The sequence below is a fragment of the Somniosus microcephalus genome, chromosome 3, assembly GCF_052327205.1.
Source record: "Somniosus microcephalus isolate GS21.2 chromosome 3, FLI_Smic_1.0, whole genome shotgun sequence".
Taxonomy (NCBI): Eukaryota; Metazoa; Chordata; class Chondrichthyes; order Squaliformes; family Somniosidae; genus Somniosus; species Somniosus microcephalus.
This window is the reverse complement of record NC_140989.1, coordinates 348,186,979-348,204,121: the sequence shown is the minus strand read 5'-3', so window position 1 is coordinate 348,204,121 and position 17,143 is coordinate 348,186,979. Positions and strand designations below refer to the sequence as shown.

At 43.3% G+C, this 17,143-nt stretch overlaps 1 protein-coding gene across 1 annotated transcript; it reads right to left on the bottom strand.

Annotated features, from left to right (window-relative positions):
• Positions 1-1,149: 1,149 nt before the first annotated feature.
• gfi1ab (growth factor independent 1A transcription repressor b) lies at positions 1,150-17,029 on the bottom strand. The gene is made up of 7 exons (XM_085983336.1): positions 16,844-17,029; positions 12,782-13,017; positions 11,701-11,898; positions 10,425-10,822; positions 6,920-7,057; positions 6,034-6,199; positions 1,150-2,747 (listed from the first exon to the last, which is right to left on the bottom strand). The coding sequence occupies exons 2-7, from the start codon at positions 12,894-12,896 to the stop codon at positions 2,569-2,571; spliced, it is 1,194 nt and encodes a 397-aa protein (XP_085839462.1). The 5' UTR covers positions 12,897-13,017; positions 16,844-17,029; the 3' UTR covers positions 1,150-2,568.
• Positions 17,030-17,143: the final 114 nt, after the last annotated feature.

The window sequence follows — 17,143 nt, the reverse complement described above, 5'->3', positions numbered from 1 at the left end:
TAGCATTGAAATGGAAGTGGACGTGACCTGCTCAGGTTTAACGTTCCTTCTGCAATTCCTTCGGTAAATATTTGTTTTGCTGAATAGCCGATTTAAAATATTTGGTTTTGGCCAGATGTGGCGCGTGTAGGGCGTGGAAAACAGTGCCTAAAGGAGTGATTTAAGAGCAGGAAAATCCACATTGGGTGGAGTAGTTACAATCTCGCTAGTCAACTGTTTGATACACACAGCGTGTTAGACAGCTTGATTTGATTTGGAAGCTCAGTTCTCCGGGACCTGTTTAATTAAATGAATTGTTGTGTTGGAACTCGGAGTTGCATTAAGATTTAGCATTCAGTGACCGAATAATGAATGAAATGGCCCGAAGACTGGAAATGTTTCTTCCTGCTACACGTTTACAGCAGGGTTCTCTACACTCGTGTCAAATTAATAAATCGATCAAACGAAATTCATTTTAAGTGTCTGAATCCTGATATCTCTGCACACTTGATATGTAATTTAATCATCACTGAAGTGTATGAAGACAAACTAAAAGTATCTCCAAAGCGCTTGAAAGGTTTGTCTTTCCATAAGAGAGTCCTGAGTTTCCACTTTTGTGCATTGAGTTGTGATTCACCAAATGGCTAGCTGGAGGTGTTATTAAAAATTTACAAACAGAAACAAAGGTGTACTCAGCTTCTCCGCTTACACAGTCTACTCTTTCTCCAGCACACAAAAGGTACGACCTCTGCCTCATGAATAATGGGATATGTAATCTGCATAATGCATTTTTAATCGGGCTCCAGTAACCGCGTTAAGAAATAGATTTACAATCTTCAAATTTCGCAATATGATCAGCATCAGTAATGCGTCCCGGGCCCTGGTAATTGTTTATTTTGCCTGTTACGAGACATTTGAAATGCGCTCACATTTGGTTAGACACTGCATCGAGGTAAAGGTGACCTCGTTAATTTCTTGTAACGGTTCATTTTCTCGGCGTTGCTTTGATTAAAAAGCCATTCGTCTCTAACTTACAAAAGATGCACGGATTTCGGAATCTTCCCGGGGTAGCTCGCCTCTAAGCTCCTCGGGTTTTTATTCCAAAGGTTAGGTCTTTGAATGCGGTCTGGCGTCACTGAAAGGCAGCGGTTACAAATGGGAGACGGCACGTTTTTAACTAAACTTCTCAATTTATTTCATGCCTTGTAAATAAATAAAGTACAATAGATTATAATATCACACACATTAAAGTTTTAACAGAAAAATACAAATATGGAGATATAGCTTGAAAGTCTGCTGATTTAGTGCCCGCACTCAGTAATAACCAAGTCATGCCAGCCACGGCTCATCTTCAGCTTCACTGTTTTTACCGGTTCACACGGTGGGGGAAATGGCAGAACTGCTCCCGATCTTTGGTAATCCGCATCCAAATGTTATCCCAACTACTAACTTTTAATATCTCACACAGTCTGGTCTCTGCAACGCACGGGGTCCCTAATGGCAGCATGGTTTCTATTATTTAGTGACTTCCATCTCAAGTAGTATTAGAAGACATCTTGAGTTGAAACCCGTTTTTGCTGTTATTTATCTGTGGCCACCCCAGGTCTCCTATCGTCTCTCTGAGGCACAGGCTCAGCTGGCGGAACAGCTTCCAACCACCCCCCCACCCCCTCCCGCCTGCTCCAAGGCACTTGATGCTAAGATATATTCTTGGGGAGAGGGGGTGAGTTATTGATTTAATCAAATAACTTATTCATCACAATTGCCCTCTCAAACATATATTAAGTTGATTTCTATGTTGAGCGCGTGTAACTATTGCAGCTCATGGGGGGGGGGGGGGTGGCGGGAGTAACCGTTTAGGAGTAACAGTAAATACTGGATTAAACTATTTACAAAAATACATTTCTGTTGAATTGTATTGACATTTTCATACTGTTCCTCTGGACTGTCAGAGGCCGGCTGGGTGAGGGTGACGATGCCAGTTCTGATGTTACACACATGACTGCGAGTAAAACTTAGCAGAGCTGCGCCGTTTCTGGTTGCCCAGCTGGGAAATTGGAAGCCATGTTTATTATCGCCAGCACTTGCCGGAAAGCTCGCCGCTTTGTGTGGTTTGTGTAAATAAATGTTTTCAAATAAATGTATAAAAGAATCAACTTTCCTTACTCTAAAACTTGAAACTTTTCGATGGCAATGCGATTGCGCACAATTAGTTTTAAGTTTCTACTGAATAACAGAATTGAAATATTTCACCTTTTAACACTGTAAGAAAATCGAAAAGGTAAAAGCTGTAAATGGGATTAAGTAAAATTTACCGAGGCAGAATATTGCTTTCATCTGACTGCAGTGTTTGTAGAAAGGCACGCTGCCATCTATACATGTGAAACCCTCCTGGTTCTCACTCCGCATGTGATACAATCTCCCCGGTCCGAGCAGACAGCCCCTATATGTGCTACAATCATTGCTGGGGTTTCTCGTGTGGTGCAGTCGCGGGGTATCTGGGCATCCCGGTTGGGTTGAAAAGCTGGCTCTTGCTGCACAGGTGTCGGGGCTCTTCGCTTTCCGCGTGGTGCTTCTCTCACTCACTGCCTACTTCAAATCGTGCTGTGTCTCACGATGCCGCCGGAGATCCACTTTCCTCTGGAATCCTTTGCCACACAGATCACAGCCGAACGGCTTGAAGCCGGTGTGCTTGCGACTGTGTGTGATCAGATTCGAACTCTGGCTGAACGCTTTGCCGCAGACCTGACACCTGTGGGGCTTTTCACCTGCAAAAATAACGGGAAGCAAACCATTATTATTTAGCAATCGCACTGCTTTATCCAACATAGACGGATGGTAAATTACTTCTCTCTTATTATATAAATATATCATACATATTTCTAGATCCGTCTATAGATGATATTGGTCACTGGCAAAAAAAAATCATTTTGAACATATATAACCACATATATGTGTGTGTATATATATATATAATTAATCAATGAGAAAAGCGAGAAAATCCTTGTGCAGTGAAATTGAAAATAGTTTCATAAAGAACGTGTTTCCGATGTCCTTACACGTTGTGCATTTCCCCGCCCAGTGTAACCCGCTTTGTTTGGATGCTACTACTGTCTCTGGTTAGTCATTATATCGGAAGCAGATTGGACGGTCGGTAACTGAAAATGTGTCCAATTTAACTGTACAGAAAAGCTGAACACTGTGACACCAAGTATAAGCGAAGAGTGAACTGTCATTTAAATACTTAAACGAAAAGAGAGAGGATGTGAAACACTAATCTGAAACCCATTAAACACATTTAATTTTTTTTTATTATTATCGAAAAGTTGTTGCAAAGCATCAGTGGTGCAACTAAACCCAACGGCGCCAGAGGTAACGGGCCCAATTATTCCTGTACGCCAGTGAGGAAAATACTGCTGCCACAATCTGAAAGTGGTTTTGTTCCTGCTTAAGTAACAAATAAATGGGTGTGAATATAGCGCGAGTAATACGTGACCATTTTCTCTGTTGCAGTAGTGTGTCTGGTCAAGCTTGTCGGCTTTGGGTTGCTCTCAGAAGAAAGATTCAGCTAAATAAGGAACTGCAGATACAGAGCTAGTTATAACCTCGCTGTGTCATTTTAGCCATTTGCTCTGCGTCTGTTCTGAATGCTGTGCTGGATGTTTATTTTTAGGAGGGATGAACGGAATGACACTTCTTGCCCTGGGTTTATACCAATAAATACAACAGTTAGTCGCCTATTTGCCGGAGCAATGCGATTGTTACATAAGCAATGGCCTCTCCTTACTGAAGTCCCCAGTGTGCAAGATATTTCTGCTGAACAGTACTCGCGCGCCAACTTTTTGAATCCTTTCAATATTGATACATTTCTGCTGCCTGTAAAAGTAAATTAGTTGCGATTTTGTTTGCACTGTTATTTTTTTTTCGTTAAATATTAGCTGATCATTTTCTTTCTTCGCTGTGTTGATTTTCAGACATGTGCCCTGCCCGTCATTTTTCACGCAGTTTCATTCTTAGTAAAGTGACGTTCCTCTTCAGACTAAAAATAAATCGGGCAACTATCTAAGATTCATCGAACTGCACCCTTTCTACACCATCTCGGTTTTCTGAATTAAACAGGGTGGGAGGGGTACCTGCAAGTGACAAAATCTATAATAAAAACAAAAACTGCTGGATATTCGCAGTGGATCCGCAAACATAGAATCATAGAAATTTACAGCACAGAAGGAGGCCACTCGGCCCATCGTGTCCGTGCCGGCCGATAAAGAGCTATCCAGGCTAACCCCACTTTCCAGCACTTGGTCCCTAGCCTTGTAAATTACAGTACTTCAGGTGCATATCCAAGTACTTTTTAAATTTGTTGAGGGTCTCTGCCTCTACCACCCTTTCAGGCAGTGAGTTCCAGACCCCACCACCCTCTGGGTGAAAACAATTCTCCTCAACTCCCCTCTAAACCTCCGACCAATTACTTTAAATCTGTGCCCCCTGGTTATCGACTCCTCTGCTAATGGAAATAGGTCCTTCCTATCCACTCTAACTCGGCCCCTCATAATTTTATACACCTCAATTAGGTCTCCCCTCAGCCTCCTCTGTTCCAAAGAAAACAAGCCCAGCCTATCCAATCCTTCCTCATAGCTAAAATTCCCCAGCCCAGGCAACATTTGGAAAGAGAACAGACTGTCTTGGGTAAGAGACACTCAGGATGCTGACAGACTCGCGTGTATTTCCAACTTTCCCTGGTCGTAGCTTCAAGCTCTATTCTGCTTTTAACAGTTTGTGTGGATAACGCTGGCCTATATATAATTGGATGAACTGTGGAACATGAGTGTCTACTGATTGCACCACTAACCCATGCCATGTCTGAAGGGTCCTGACACGCCTCACTGCATTTTCAACAATGCTGTTGTTTAATGTGAAATCAGATCATCTCCTCAGTCCCTCTGTTAATATAAAGTCTCCTATTGTCACCTCAATCTATACATGTCAGACTACCTCACCAAACCTCCGCCCACCGCCCCCCCCCCCCAACCCAACCACTGTCAAGAGTGAGTCACCTGCCATTTTCACTGGCCTCTAAATCAAGTCCAGACTAATAATACCAGGTAAATCATCTTACAGCAAGCCGCTCTGAATAAACAGCGGACGGATCATATTAAGCAACACTGATTGGATTGCCACGATTCAATTATTAAACAGATGCCGTTAATGAAATCATTGCCAAATGCAGTTTCTTTCGACAGGTATTGTTCACAAAGAGATTCAATATTGCACAGGCATTGAGTTGCAATGCAAACTATGGAGAATGAAACGCACACAAAACCCAAAAGGGAAATTGGGCTTTTGTGAGTCCTGATGAAAAAAGGTCAGGAAGCACTTCTTCACGCAAAGGGTAGTGGAAATCTGAAACTCTCTCTCCCCAAAAAAGCTGTTGAGGCTGGCGGTCAATTGAAAATGTCAAAACTGAGATTGATAGATTTTTGTTAGGTAAGGGTATTAAAGGATAAGGAACCATGGTGGGTAAATGGAGCTAAGATACAGATCGCCCAAGATCTAATGAAATAGCGGAACAGCCTCATAGGGGTGAATGGCCCACGCCTACATCTATGTAAAAAGGTAGTTATAATCACCGGGCAGCCATAAGAAGCCTTGACTTTTTGAAAACGAGTCTTTATTGCATTTTAGTGCCCAGTCGGCGTAACCTAAATCGAAAGGTTGCCTCCCTGATGTGGGTTGTTTCATTTTACATGTTATTAGTGCCCAATATATTTATTTTGTGTTAATGAATTCAGAGAGTATCAAGGGAGAATTATTCTGAAGAACTTGAAAATTAATTTATTTAAATTATCTCCACGTGTCTTGCATTGTGAATAAAAGGCACCGTCTTGTATTTTAGACATTCTGAGTGTTTGGTCCCCAGGCTAATGGTTGAATGTTCATTCACGGCCCCGCCCTCTCTGGACTGGTGTCCACCTTATTCAGATTCACATCACAGATGATGAATTTTTTTTTAATAAATAGACTTTAATCTCCACGAATCATTTGCCGGCTGCTCACCTGTATGAATGAAGGTGTGCTTTTTCATGTCTGACTTCTGGTGAAATCTCTTCCCACAGTACTGACAGGGGTAAGGCCTGGTGTCTGAGTGAATCAACAAGTGCGTGGACAATGTGGAAGATCTTTTAAAAGTTTTACCGCAGATCTTGCAGTCAAAGCTCCTTTCCTGATGAGACGGAATGAGAATGCAAAGTGAAATTAAGAAATGAAATTACAGTTTCACCCCCCCCCCCCCATAGCTGATTTAAGTCGTACAATACAGACATATATTTGGCAAAAAAAAAACGATACGTTAGTAGCAGATTTAGGGTAAAGACATAACAAAGATCTAATTTATTTCTAAAGGTTATTTCTAAATTCTGAAAATAGAAACAAATTACATTCCAAAAAAACGATTTTAAAGTGATTATAAATTTAATTGCTGAAAATAACTATCCAAAATGCTCAACATTGCCATTATTTTAATTGCCTCTAATTGTGTGACTGGCTCATAGAATGATACAGCACAGGAGGTGGCCATTCAGCCCATCGTACCTGTGCCGGCTCTTTGAAATAGTTATCCAATTCGTCCCACTTCCCCGTTCTTTTCCCATAGCCATGCAAATTTCTCCTTTTCAAGTATATATCAATTCCCCTTTGAAGGTTACTATTGAATCTGCTTCCACCACCCTTTCATAGAACATTGTCTAACAGTGCAAATAAATACTGCTGTAATAACACTCGTGTGTGGGTTCTATCTAAAATAAAAATGATCGAATTGCTTCGGATGCGCGTAGCGTTACTCTGCTGGGGCGGTGCTTATGTATGAGAGTGCTTAGTGTGGAGTTAGACGGTGCCACCAGTGATGAGCGATAGCTGACAGTTACAGTTTGCAGGTTGCCCTTACCTGTGAGTGCACCGCTTTGTGCTGCTCCAGACTGACCGCGTGGCCAAACGTCTTGCCGCAGATGTCACAGCCGAAGGGGCGGGTGCCGCTGTGAGACCGGCGGACGTGGACTTCGAGACCGTGAGGAGTGGAGAACACCTGATGCAGGGGCAGGAAAGGAGAGTTAGCGACATCATTCAAACGAGAAAGTAATCCCGACTCTAAGGCCGGGGTGGTACCGCAGAGCAGGCTCAGACCAGACCAGTATCTGTGAAATGTGATGGGCGGACCAAAGTTATACTGCTAGCTGAGCATCTAGCCCAGTACAATACTATCACATGCACACGGATAAACACCTGAAACTTGTGTTAGCTGTGGCTCAGTGGGTAGCACACTCGCCTCGGAGTCAAATCCCACTCCAGGGACGTTAGCACATAAATTTAGACTGACACTCCAGTGCAATGCTGAGGGAGTGCTGCACTGTCGGAGGTGCCATCTTTTGGATGAGATGTTAAACCCAGGCCCTGTTTCTCTCTCAGCTGGATGTAAAAGTTCCCATGGCACTATTTTGAATAAGAGCAGGGGAGTTATCCCTGTGTCCTGGCCAATATTCCCATAATCAACATAACAAAAACAGATTATCTGGTCATTATCACATTGCTGTTTGTGGGAGCTTGCTGTGGAACAAATTGGCTGCCGCGTATCCCACACTACAACAGTGACTACACTCCAAAAAGTACTTCATTGGCTGTAAAGCGCTTTGGGATGTCCGGTGGTCGTGAAAGTCTTTCTTTCTTTACTACTGATTGTCCAAAAAGTAACAGTATAACTTCAGCCAAAAACACATCAGAAAATATTTCTAATCCATTACTGAGAGGGGGGATACAATAACCTTAATTTAAGAACTGATAAGATGCATTCAAAACAGTGAAGGCTTTCATCCCATGTGCATTTGTGAATTGGCTGTTATGTGTCAGGGTTCTAATGGAAAATATTATTTTTCATGTTGATTTTTATTCCATTTTTGCCTAACAAACTTGAGTTGCATATAAATGGACTCGATTACTTATACACAATGACTTCTTTGGAAGGTTTAAAAAGCTCAGCAGAATTTTATCTGTACGAGCTTGTATAAGTGGGTTGTTTTTTGGAAAAGGTATAGTTGATAAAAGCATGAGTTACTATTATCTTATAACTGCAACGGTATTACAAAGTTATTTTAAGCAGTGTAATAGGGGGTTTCCAGCACTTTGGATGAACAGTATTATAATGAGAATAGGAGGACTAGGCACTTGTATAACACCTCCGATGTTCCCCTTGCTTACAATGGGAGGAACAACTGTTGATGGAGACCCTTCGTCAGAAGCGGTTCTGAGGAAGGTTGTCGATCTGAATGTTTAAGCCTACTTCTCTCTCTCCACAGATGCTGCCTGACCTACTGAGTGTTTTCAGCAATTTCTGTTTTTATTTCAGAATTCCAGCATCCATAGTATTTTGCCTTCTGTTGCTATATACCCTATGTTAAAACATTTGGGCCCCATTAATATGGTATACAAAGTCAGAATTAAAACGTTAAAATACTATAGGACAAGGCAAAATACGACATCAATGATCTTGTGGTGTCCACTAAGATAAATGATCTTTTTTTGCTAACGACAATATCGTAAGCACACAGGAATTATTATTCATTACTTGGAAACCATTTAATGCTGAATTGAATTATAAAAGGCGAAGCGAAAGATTAGTGGATATCAGACAGTGATTGTTTACAGCAACATTATCACGGGGCTCTTCTGATGTCATGAATCAGGAAATACAATAACTAACCACGAGAACGAAGCTAGAGTGGTTTCGAGCTCATCTGATCCCCAAGATGAAAGTGTTGCTTGCAAATCTGTCCACTGTGCAGTTAGTAGGATGGGGTCTTAGTTCATGTTCACTTTTATTTTTATTTTCTTTCTCCTTCTTTCTTTATTTTTGCCAACTGCCAGTATCCTGGTAGTTATAAGTGGGCATAATGCTCCATGCATCCAATGTATGATAATGTTCACACTGAAAGATATATGAACATGCCAACAAGGACAGACAGGAAAAGACCCTCTGGTCCAACCAGCCTTTCCCATACAATTGTATCACAATATATACCACCCCAAACCAATTTGTTCATGGGATGTGGGCGTTGCTGGTAAGGCCAGCATTTATTGCCCATCCCTAATTGCCCTTGAGAAGGTGATAGTGAGCCACCTTCTTGAACCGCTGCAGTCTGTGTGGTGAAGGTACTCCCTTATTGAGGGATTAATCTCTAGTTAGTTCCGAAAAATAAGTCAGTCGTTATAATATATATATCAATAAATACCTGAACTTACATTACAACGGACAGTATACAATAACTCTACAATAGATATAGGGCACTTGATAAGAATGAAACTGATGTGTTTATCATATTAGTGAAATTTGTCTCCTAACTCAGGATCCAATAAAAAGAACCCCGATTGTGAATGTAGTTGTAGGGAAATGTGAAGTGCTTTACGTTATGAGTGGCTACTTACCGGGGATGTGTTATGCCAGCAAGATTTTGCCAGTAAGAGGCTGGAGCGTCTTTGCTTAGTTTCATTTAATAATTTTAATTCCAATGCTTTTGAGGTTGTTTTTAAGGGAAACCTTAAATGAAAGGGTTTTTAAGGGCTCAGGCCAACCAAGTGTGCGCAGCACTATATGATGTTAAACTGTCCACTGCATTACTTTTCCATGTTTACCATCTCTGCCTCCTTTGTCGATTTTCTCCACTCCCTATCTTCTGTCTCCAAGGAGCTAACTCTTTACTGGGGTACACGTCAGGCAAAAACATCTGGAGCAGATGTTACCACAAGGCAGTGAGATATTTTGCCCTATCTCACTGCTCTGGGATATAATCGTTCTATCTGCCTCAAAATATCGCCACGTTAGTGGAATAAAGAGTTACCGGGAAAAGTGCATCACTTGATAAGAAACGTGTATAAAACATCTGGTGACGTGGATGACGTCATGTGGACAAGGACATCCAGTCCTCCAAACCGCTGCATGCTGAGCTCCGCATTGCTGCTTTGAGGAGGGACTGGAGTCAGAGCCTTACCTGTGGGGGGAGGGGAGACTGAGACCCATCGTTTTTTTGTTAGGTAATGGCATCAAGGAACAAAGGCGGGTTAATGAAGTTGAGGTACAGATCAGCCATGATCTGATTGAATGGCGAAAGAGGCTGGAGGGGCTGAATGGTCCACTCCTGTTCTCAGCCCCTAGCACTATTGCGAATCTCCTGGCTCACAGCAACATTGGGGAAACCGTAGGTTTAGGTGGGGCACTTATGATGGATGGCCCATGGAGAATGGGACTGCAGAGAAAATAGAGGAATGGGAAACCCTTACAAAAATCCCTAGGATGGATCTAGTGATTGGGCAGTCTGGCTTGTTATGGGCCAGACTTCAGATTTATCTGAGACTTTCCAAGGGGACCTGGTGGGAAGGCAGCGTGACTGGGAGTGGCGCCATACCTTGCTGCATTTGATGCACTTGTAAGAGCCGTTGTTCAGGAGCAGTCGGGTGCAAAGAAGCTCGGACTCTGCTTTGATTTCGGTCCTTTTCTCGTGAAAGCTGTGTCCGCGCTCGCTGTACAGACCAGAACCGGTGCCAAGGTCGCTGTAGAGACCACGAGCAGTGCCGTGCTCACTGTAGAGGCCAGAGGCGGAGCTGGGGTCGCTGTAGAGGCCAGTGGTGGCGTTTCGCTCGCTGTAGAGCCCCACGGTGGAGCTCCGTTCCAGAGCTGGGGAGCGGAAATTCTGCACCAGGTACTTCAGCTCAGAGCCTGTGTAAGTATTCCATCCATACTGCTTGAAAGGCAGAGCAAATGGATGGCTCTCCTCCATAGACGGGGAGAGAGAGTTCTCAGAGGCTAAACGAAAAAAATTGCAAAGAAATTAAATCATTCCCTATGCTATTGCAACACGATGATTATATATTTAATGAAACATGATTATATGCAGAATAAAATACATTTGAAGTGAAATGTGAAAGAATCGGAAACATTCTTATTTCTATTTTAGAGATATTAAACCGTTCAGAAACTATGAACATCACAACATCGAGTTTGAAAGTATGTGTTAACTATGGTTACATTTGGCATTAGGAACGCCTGCGTCTCGCTAAAAGTAAGACAATTACCTGAAGTTGTCTGGAAACACTCAGCAGGGCAGGCAGCATCCGTGGAGAGAGATACAGAGTTAACGTTTCAGGTCTGGGACCCTTCGTCAGAACTGGAAAAAGTTGAAAGGTTAACTCTGTTTCTCCCTCCACGGATGCTGCCTGACCTGCTGAGTATCTCCAGCATTTTCAGTTGTTATTTCAGATTTCCAGCATCCGCAGTATTTTGCTATTTTGCCAGAAGTTGTCTATTGGCTTGCAGTTCCCTATCAGGAGAGATTCCCCCTGTTAGCAATATGGTAGCGTTTTCTCTGGCCGCTATTTTTAATGAAATCGTAAGTCTGATTTAGAACTATTTAGCTTTTTGTTAGAGTCAGTCACAAAGACCATCCAAGTTTAGCACGTTGCTGATTTTTTACCCCCCTTTGCTATCTATTGTCCTCTTTTTAGTTGTAAATGTGCCTTACTGAAGGAAACTTGGAATAAGTGATTTGTCTGTCGGCTTAGTTGCTATTTGGATTCATCTGCCGCCGAGCGGTTCTCCAGCATTCTCACTAACGCACAATGGTCTGTCAGTCTGGAGTTCGCGATCGTGTTGCACAGATCGGCGGCTCTCTGTGTGTTTGTTACCTGGCGATGCAGATGGAGAAGGGGGTCTCCAGAAGTTCTCATACTCGGAGGCTCTGCCACAGACACTGCCCTCACAGCTCGCCGGAGACTCCGGCACCTCAGCCGCCTCCACCAGCTGCGATTTAGGTGAAAAACTGCCTTTGGAGGCCGCCCGAGGGGCATCGGGGCCGCTGGCAGCATCTTCTGGTGTCCTGCTCTCTGGAATCACATTTGGATGAGGGGGAGAAAGAAAAGGCCAGTGGAACTTATTAAAGCGGTGGTACAGTTGTAGAGAAAACATTTTGCTGTCATCAGATTGTAATTAATCAGCGATATACGCCGTCTCTATTACCAGCAGAAAGTAGGTGTACAATACAGGAATATGCATCCGCCAGTGGTCTAACCTGCACCGTGTCCTCGATAATAAATAGATTTATTTTCAATGGTATCACTATTTATACAAGCAGAAACAATCTTTGAAATATAAAAGTTACGCAATCAATCTATTTATTATCGAGGACACTGACAGGTAACTTTTATATTTCAAAGATTGTTTCTGCTTGTATAAATAGTGATACCATTGAAAATAAAATACCCCAAAACACTTGCATTTCCACAGCGCATCTTCCCGTTATTCGGGAAAGTCTCTGAGCCCTATTTAAAGTGCGGGGCCTTGTTCTTCAGGTTAAATGAACAATTATTAGGCGTCCCCCAAATTATTCACACATTCCGTTAACTAGAAGTGTTCATTTAAAGAAATGTTTGCCCTGTGAAAGCATTGACAAACTAAGCTGGTCACACCAAGTGTGCAAAGTGATCTAGGGAAAATCCATAAAATATATTTAAGGCCAGACTGAGTATACAATTAAACATGTTCAAAGCAGGCAATCAATATTCCATGGCGGCGTGTGTCCCCAGTTTTATTTACAGGACGGACACTAGCCAATTGTAAAAAGTCGAATGCTTCATATTTTACCCCGGACGAGACAATTAATTGGCACGTTACTGTGCAAATTAAGAATCATCTATAGACATCACAGTCTAAGGACATATAACAGCACTTGCTTGGATTGTTTTTGCTCTGCTGAATGTGTGCAGTTACCTGAGCAGATATGTGCCAGGATATGTTCGAGCCTGTTATTGTAGTCATCCTCGATGGCTCTGTGCTGATGGTAGCTGTGCGCTTTCTTACTCTTCACCAGGAATGAGCGCGGCATCTCGCAGCCTCAGTCAGTGGGGCAGATCCTCTTTGCGATTGCACCCGGCTTTTGAGAAAAATCAGTTTCAGCAGCAGCGATTGAATCTTTTTTTGAGAGAGAGGTGTCCTCGATTTGAGCTCTGTGGGGTTGCACATCATTGGTTAGATATAGGCTTGGGGGACGCCCCTCGACGCATGCGCAGGCAGGCTCGCCGTTGACCAGGTGTTGTCCTGCCAGGTGGCAACACAAAGCTCGCCATACGAATCCCTGCAATCTGATTGGACGGCACAATGCCTACCACACTCAAATTAATCTTACATCTATCTCTCTTTCTCCCACTGGGAAATCAAACTGACAGCAACCGGGATAAGTGACACTATTATTCCACTCTGTTACACTATACTCCATCAACACCATGATCCTCCCCAGACCTGAAACTGAGCTGCCGCTAGGATCCGCAGAAAAGCGTGGACATTTGCACAGCAACATTGCAATTCCCGTGTACACGCTTCACCATTTAGCAAAGTTGTAGCAAAACATGCTCAAGATAAATTCTTTGAGGACTTGGGGGTTATTTGCATCACCTGTTCTCTGCTGTAGCAATAATCTGGAGTAATGCTGTTAAATATTTCGACAACAAATTATAGTTTGACGCGGTCCCTGGATGGTCAAAATATAAATCGCTCGGTGTTATCTATTGACGTAACATTTGGTTTTACCTAATCTTGATTCGAGTTTCAGTGAAACTAATAAATATTTTATTTTTTTCTTCCTTCTTCGGGTTTCAAAAAAAAAAAGGCCCCAATTTCCTGCATGTTGTTAATTGTTCGAAATGCTGGTTATGGGTCAGGTAACCTGGGCTCTACTTGTAACCTGTGCATGTGGCGTGCGGGCTGGGATGTGAATAGAAGAGGAGTAATATAAAACAGAGAGAGAGAGAGGCGCAGGCTGGCCACACGACAACCCGAATCGGAGAATCGGGTTTCCAAAGCCTGGGCGGATCAGTGACATGCTGTTGAGTGAAGTGGACATTAATCGCCTTCTCCACGGCCCACAGCAACTTCACCTCCACATAAACAGCGAGTGCGAGCACCAGTACGCTATACAAAGGCAGGGGTACTTCATTTATTTACCCGTTTAACTCACCTTTATACTCGGTGCGGTTGGAAGTTCTTTCTAACTTTTGGAATCACTTTGCATCTAACTTATCTCACTAAATTTTGGAGCGAGTAGGTGACGATTGACTTGGGTGCAGCGTTCATTTGTGTTACAAAATTAAATTATAATTAATGGTAAACAGGTAACATATGAATGGCGTCAGTACTATTAACCCAAAGAGGGAACGCAATATGCTTGCATAATACATGAACGCTCCTTCAGACCTCTTAGCTAATTATTTTTGTCCTAAGCATCCTGTGGCCGGGTTATAAAATACTTTGGTTTTGTTTGGGTCCCTCAGCATATTTTGGGTCGAGATTCTCATAGCGTGTGCTTTAGTCGAATGCTATGTGTTTGCTTTTAGCAATTCGCTTTGGTAAGTTATTTTGCATTATGAAGAAGAAATGGATCGTGGGAAAGACACTTCTGCTTAACCACACTGCGAGCTAGGCGGGCTTGTAAAAGTTTTATGCGGGTAATACGTATTAAAAGTAGATGAAATGAGAGAACTCCTGCAATCAGATGGTGGGAGATTGAGATTTCTCTACACCTGCCTTTGAAATACAGCACGCCCAGCCTTCAGAGGCAGTCAGGTTTCCCAGTGTAAAACGGAAAAAAAAATCAAAGTACATTTGATAAATATGTTGACACAGTCAAACTTTAAATAGGACTGCGTTTGATATGGCCAACCAAGGGCGAGGATGGCACAACTTTGCTTCGTCCCTGCATCCTCGCGATTTCAACTTCGATTGGATGGTCGAAGAGCCCCTTTTATTGGTTTCACCAGTATTTCCCTTAGCAGAGGGGTCGATAACCAGGAGGCATAGATTTAAAGTCACTGGTCGGAGGTTTAGAGGGGTTTTGAGGAGAATGTTTTTCACCCAGAGGGTGGTTGGGGTCTGGAACTCACTGCCCGAGAGGGTGGTAGATACAGAGACCCTCACCACATTTAAAAAGTACTTGGATGTGCACTTGAAGTGCGTAACCTACAGGGCTACGGACCAAGTGCTGGAAAGTGGGATTAGGCTGGATAGCTCTTTGTCGCCGACAGGGACAAGATAGCCGAATGGCCTCCTTATGTGCTGTAAATTTCTACGATTCTTTGATTACTGCAAGGAGTAACCTTATACCGCTACACAGAGCTGGGGTCAGAGATCATTGCATAAGCCCAATACAGGCCTGTCACCTAGTTTTCTATCAACGGATTTAACTGTGCCAATGTTGCGCCATCAGGCGTTAAAAGCAAACATGGTTCAAGTGCAGTCACAATGCTGACTATTTATTAACACTGACTTATAGTCAGTCTGGTGCTCAGGTTTGCGAGAGGGAAGCAGCGGCGTGAAGCGGCCATTCGCCGTTGTAATCGTGCAGCGGGTTCAGGATTTTCTGTGGGTTGTACAATTTCTCAGGATGGGCCCAGGGCGAAGTTGCGCTTGTATTTTGTAGGAGAGATGTATCTCGATCATTCAGTTGGCCAACGTGACTTGTCTCGAGTCTAAATTGAGTCTAGTGTATAAAGTTATGAGGGGCCTAGATAGAGTGAATAGGAAGGACATATTTCCCTTAGCAGAGAGGTCAATAACCAGGGCGCACAGATTTAAAGTAATTGGTAGAAGGATTGGAGGGGAGATGAGAAGAACTTTTTTCACCCAGAGGGTGGTGGGGGTCTGGAACTCACTGCCTGAAAGGGTGGTAGAGGCAGAAACCCTCATCACATTTAAAAAGTACTTGGATATGCACTTGAGGTGCTGTAACCTTCAGGACTGCCGACCAAGAGCTGGAAAGTGGGATTAGGCTGGAGAGCTCTTTTTTTTGGGCCGGCACAGACACGATGGGCCGAATGGCCTCCTTCTATGCCGTAAATTTCTATGATTCAGCAGGTAAAATAAAATCAGCTCCCTGTCACCTACCCCTAAACTAGCCAAGGTCACAGTGTGCGAGGGTTGTGATCATTCGGTTAAAGGCGGCCAATAAACGTGGGAAAAGGAATGTGTGAGTACATCTGTGGCGGTGATAATCAATATAGGAGCAGGACACATGCCTGTGAGCCAGGCTCCAGAAATAAACACACCCTGAACTGCATATACACCGCAGTTTGAAAGGAAACGAGGTGGTAGATATAGCTCGATAATACAGGTTTGGGGTTTATATAAAACAGAGAAATGTTTATTTTTAATCCACCGAATTTATAAATCCTGAATTCGAGCAAAACATGTCAAGACGTCCTCCCTCGACTTGAATTAAAATGTTCGGTGCTTCTGACTTGAGATTATGAAAAAAAAATCATAATAGGGTTTTAAAAATATGAACAGGAAGTAGAAATTAGGCAATGCATGTGTGAGCTGCGATGTGACAGGTCTCTCTCACACACACACACAACTCCTAACATCATTAACAGACTGTTACAATGTAGCCCCACAGTGAAGGCAAACTCTGTCCCAAAACTCCCCCCACCTCCCCACCTCAAGGTAAAGGAGCCACAGTTTTAATTCTGAATTTTAAAAAGGTGCAGGCTGCAATGTACCGGCACATATACGCTGAATCTGAGCTGAGCTGGAGTCAGATTTGCAGCGATATTACTGGATCTGGGGCGAGCTGACTGCACAGAGCAAAGACAGCGCCACCCTCCCCAATAGCCCACCTCCCATGCACAGTGCGTAAAACAGTCTGCACGTCGATCTAAGAATCGCATTCGCTTAAAGTTCGCGCGTCAGTTCTGTCGAAAGAGAGAGACTACACGCGATTTTAGCAAACTGTTGTACGTTTTCCACGGTTTGAAATGAAGAAGAATAAAAGGCTTTTCTTACCAGCTCTCAGTAGCAGGTGTGGGCAGAGCGTGAGAGGGAGAGAGGTCTGTGGGAGCGGGTGCCTGAGACTCTGTTCAGTGCAGAGTGAGGCGTTAATGGTGACGGGAGAGATAGATTCGCCCCTCTGCATCATCACAACCACCGCCGCAATCCGAATGGTTTCACAGAGGGTCAAAGACAAGCAAAGTGGGAACTAATCAGCTTTGTGTAACTCCCAACAGTTTTGCTCTGAAAACCACAAAAGGCACTTCCTGTGCTTCAGAAATGTAATACTAGTGAGAAAGCCAGCGAAATACTCCA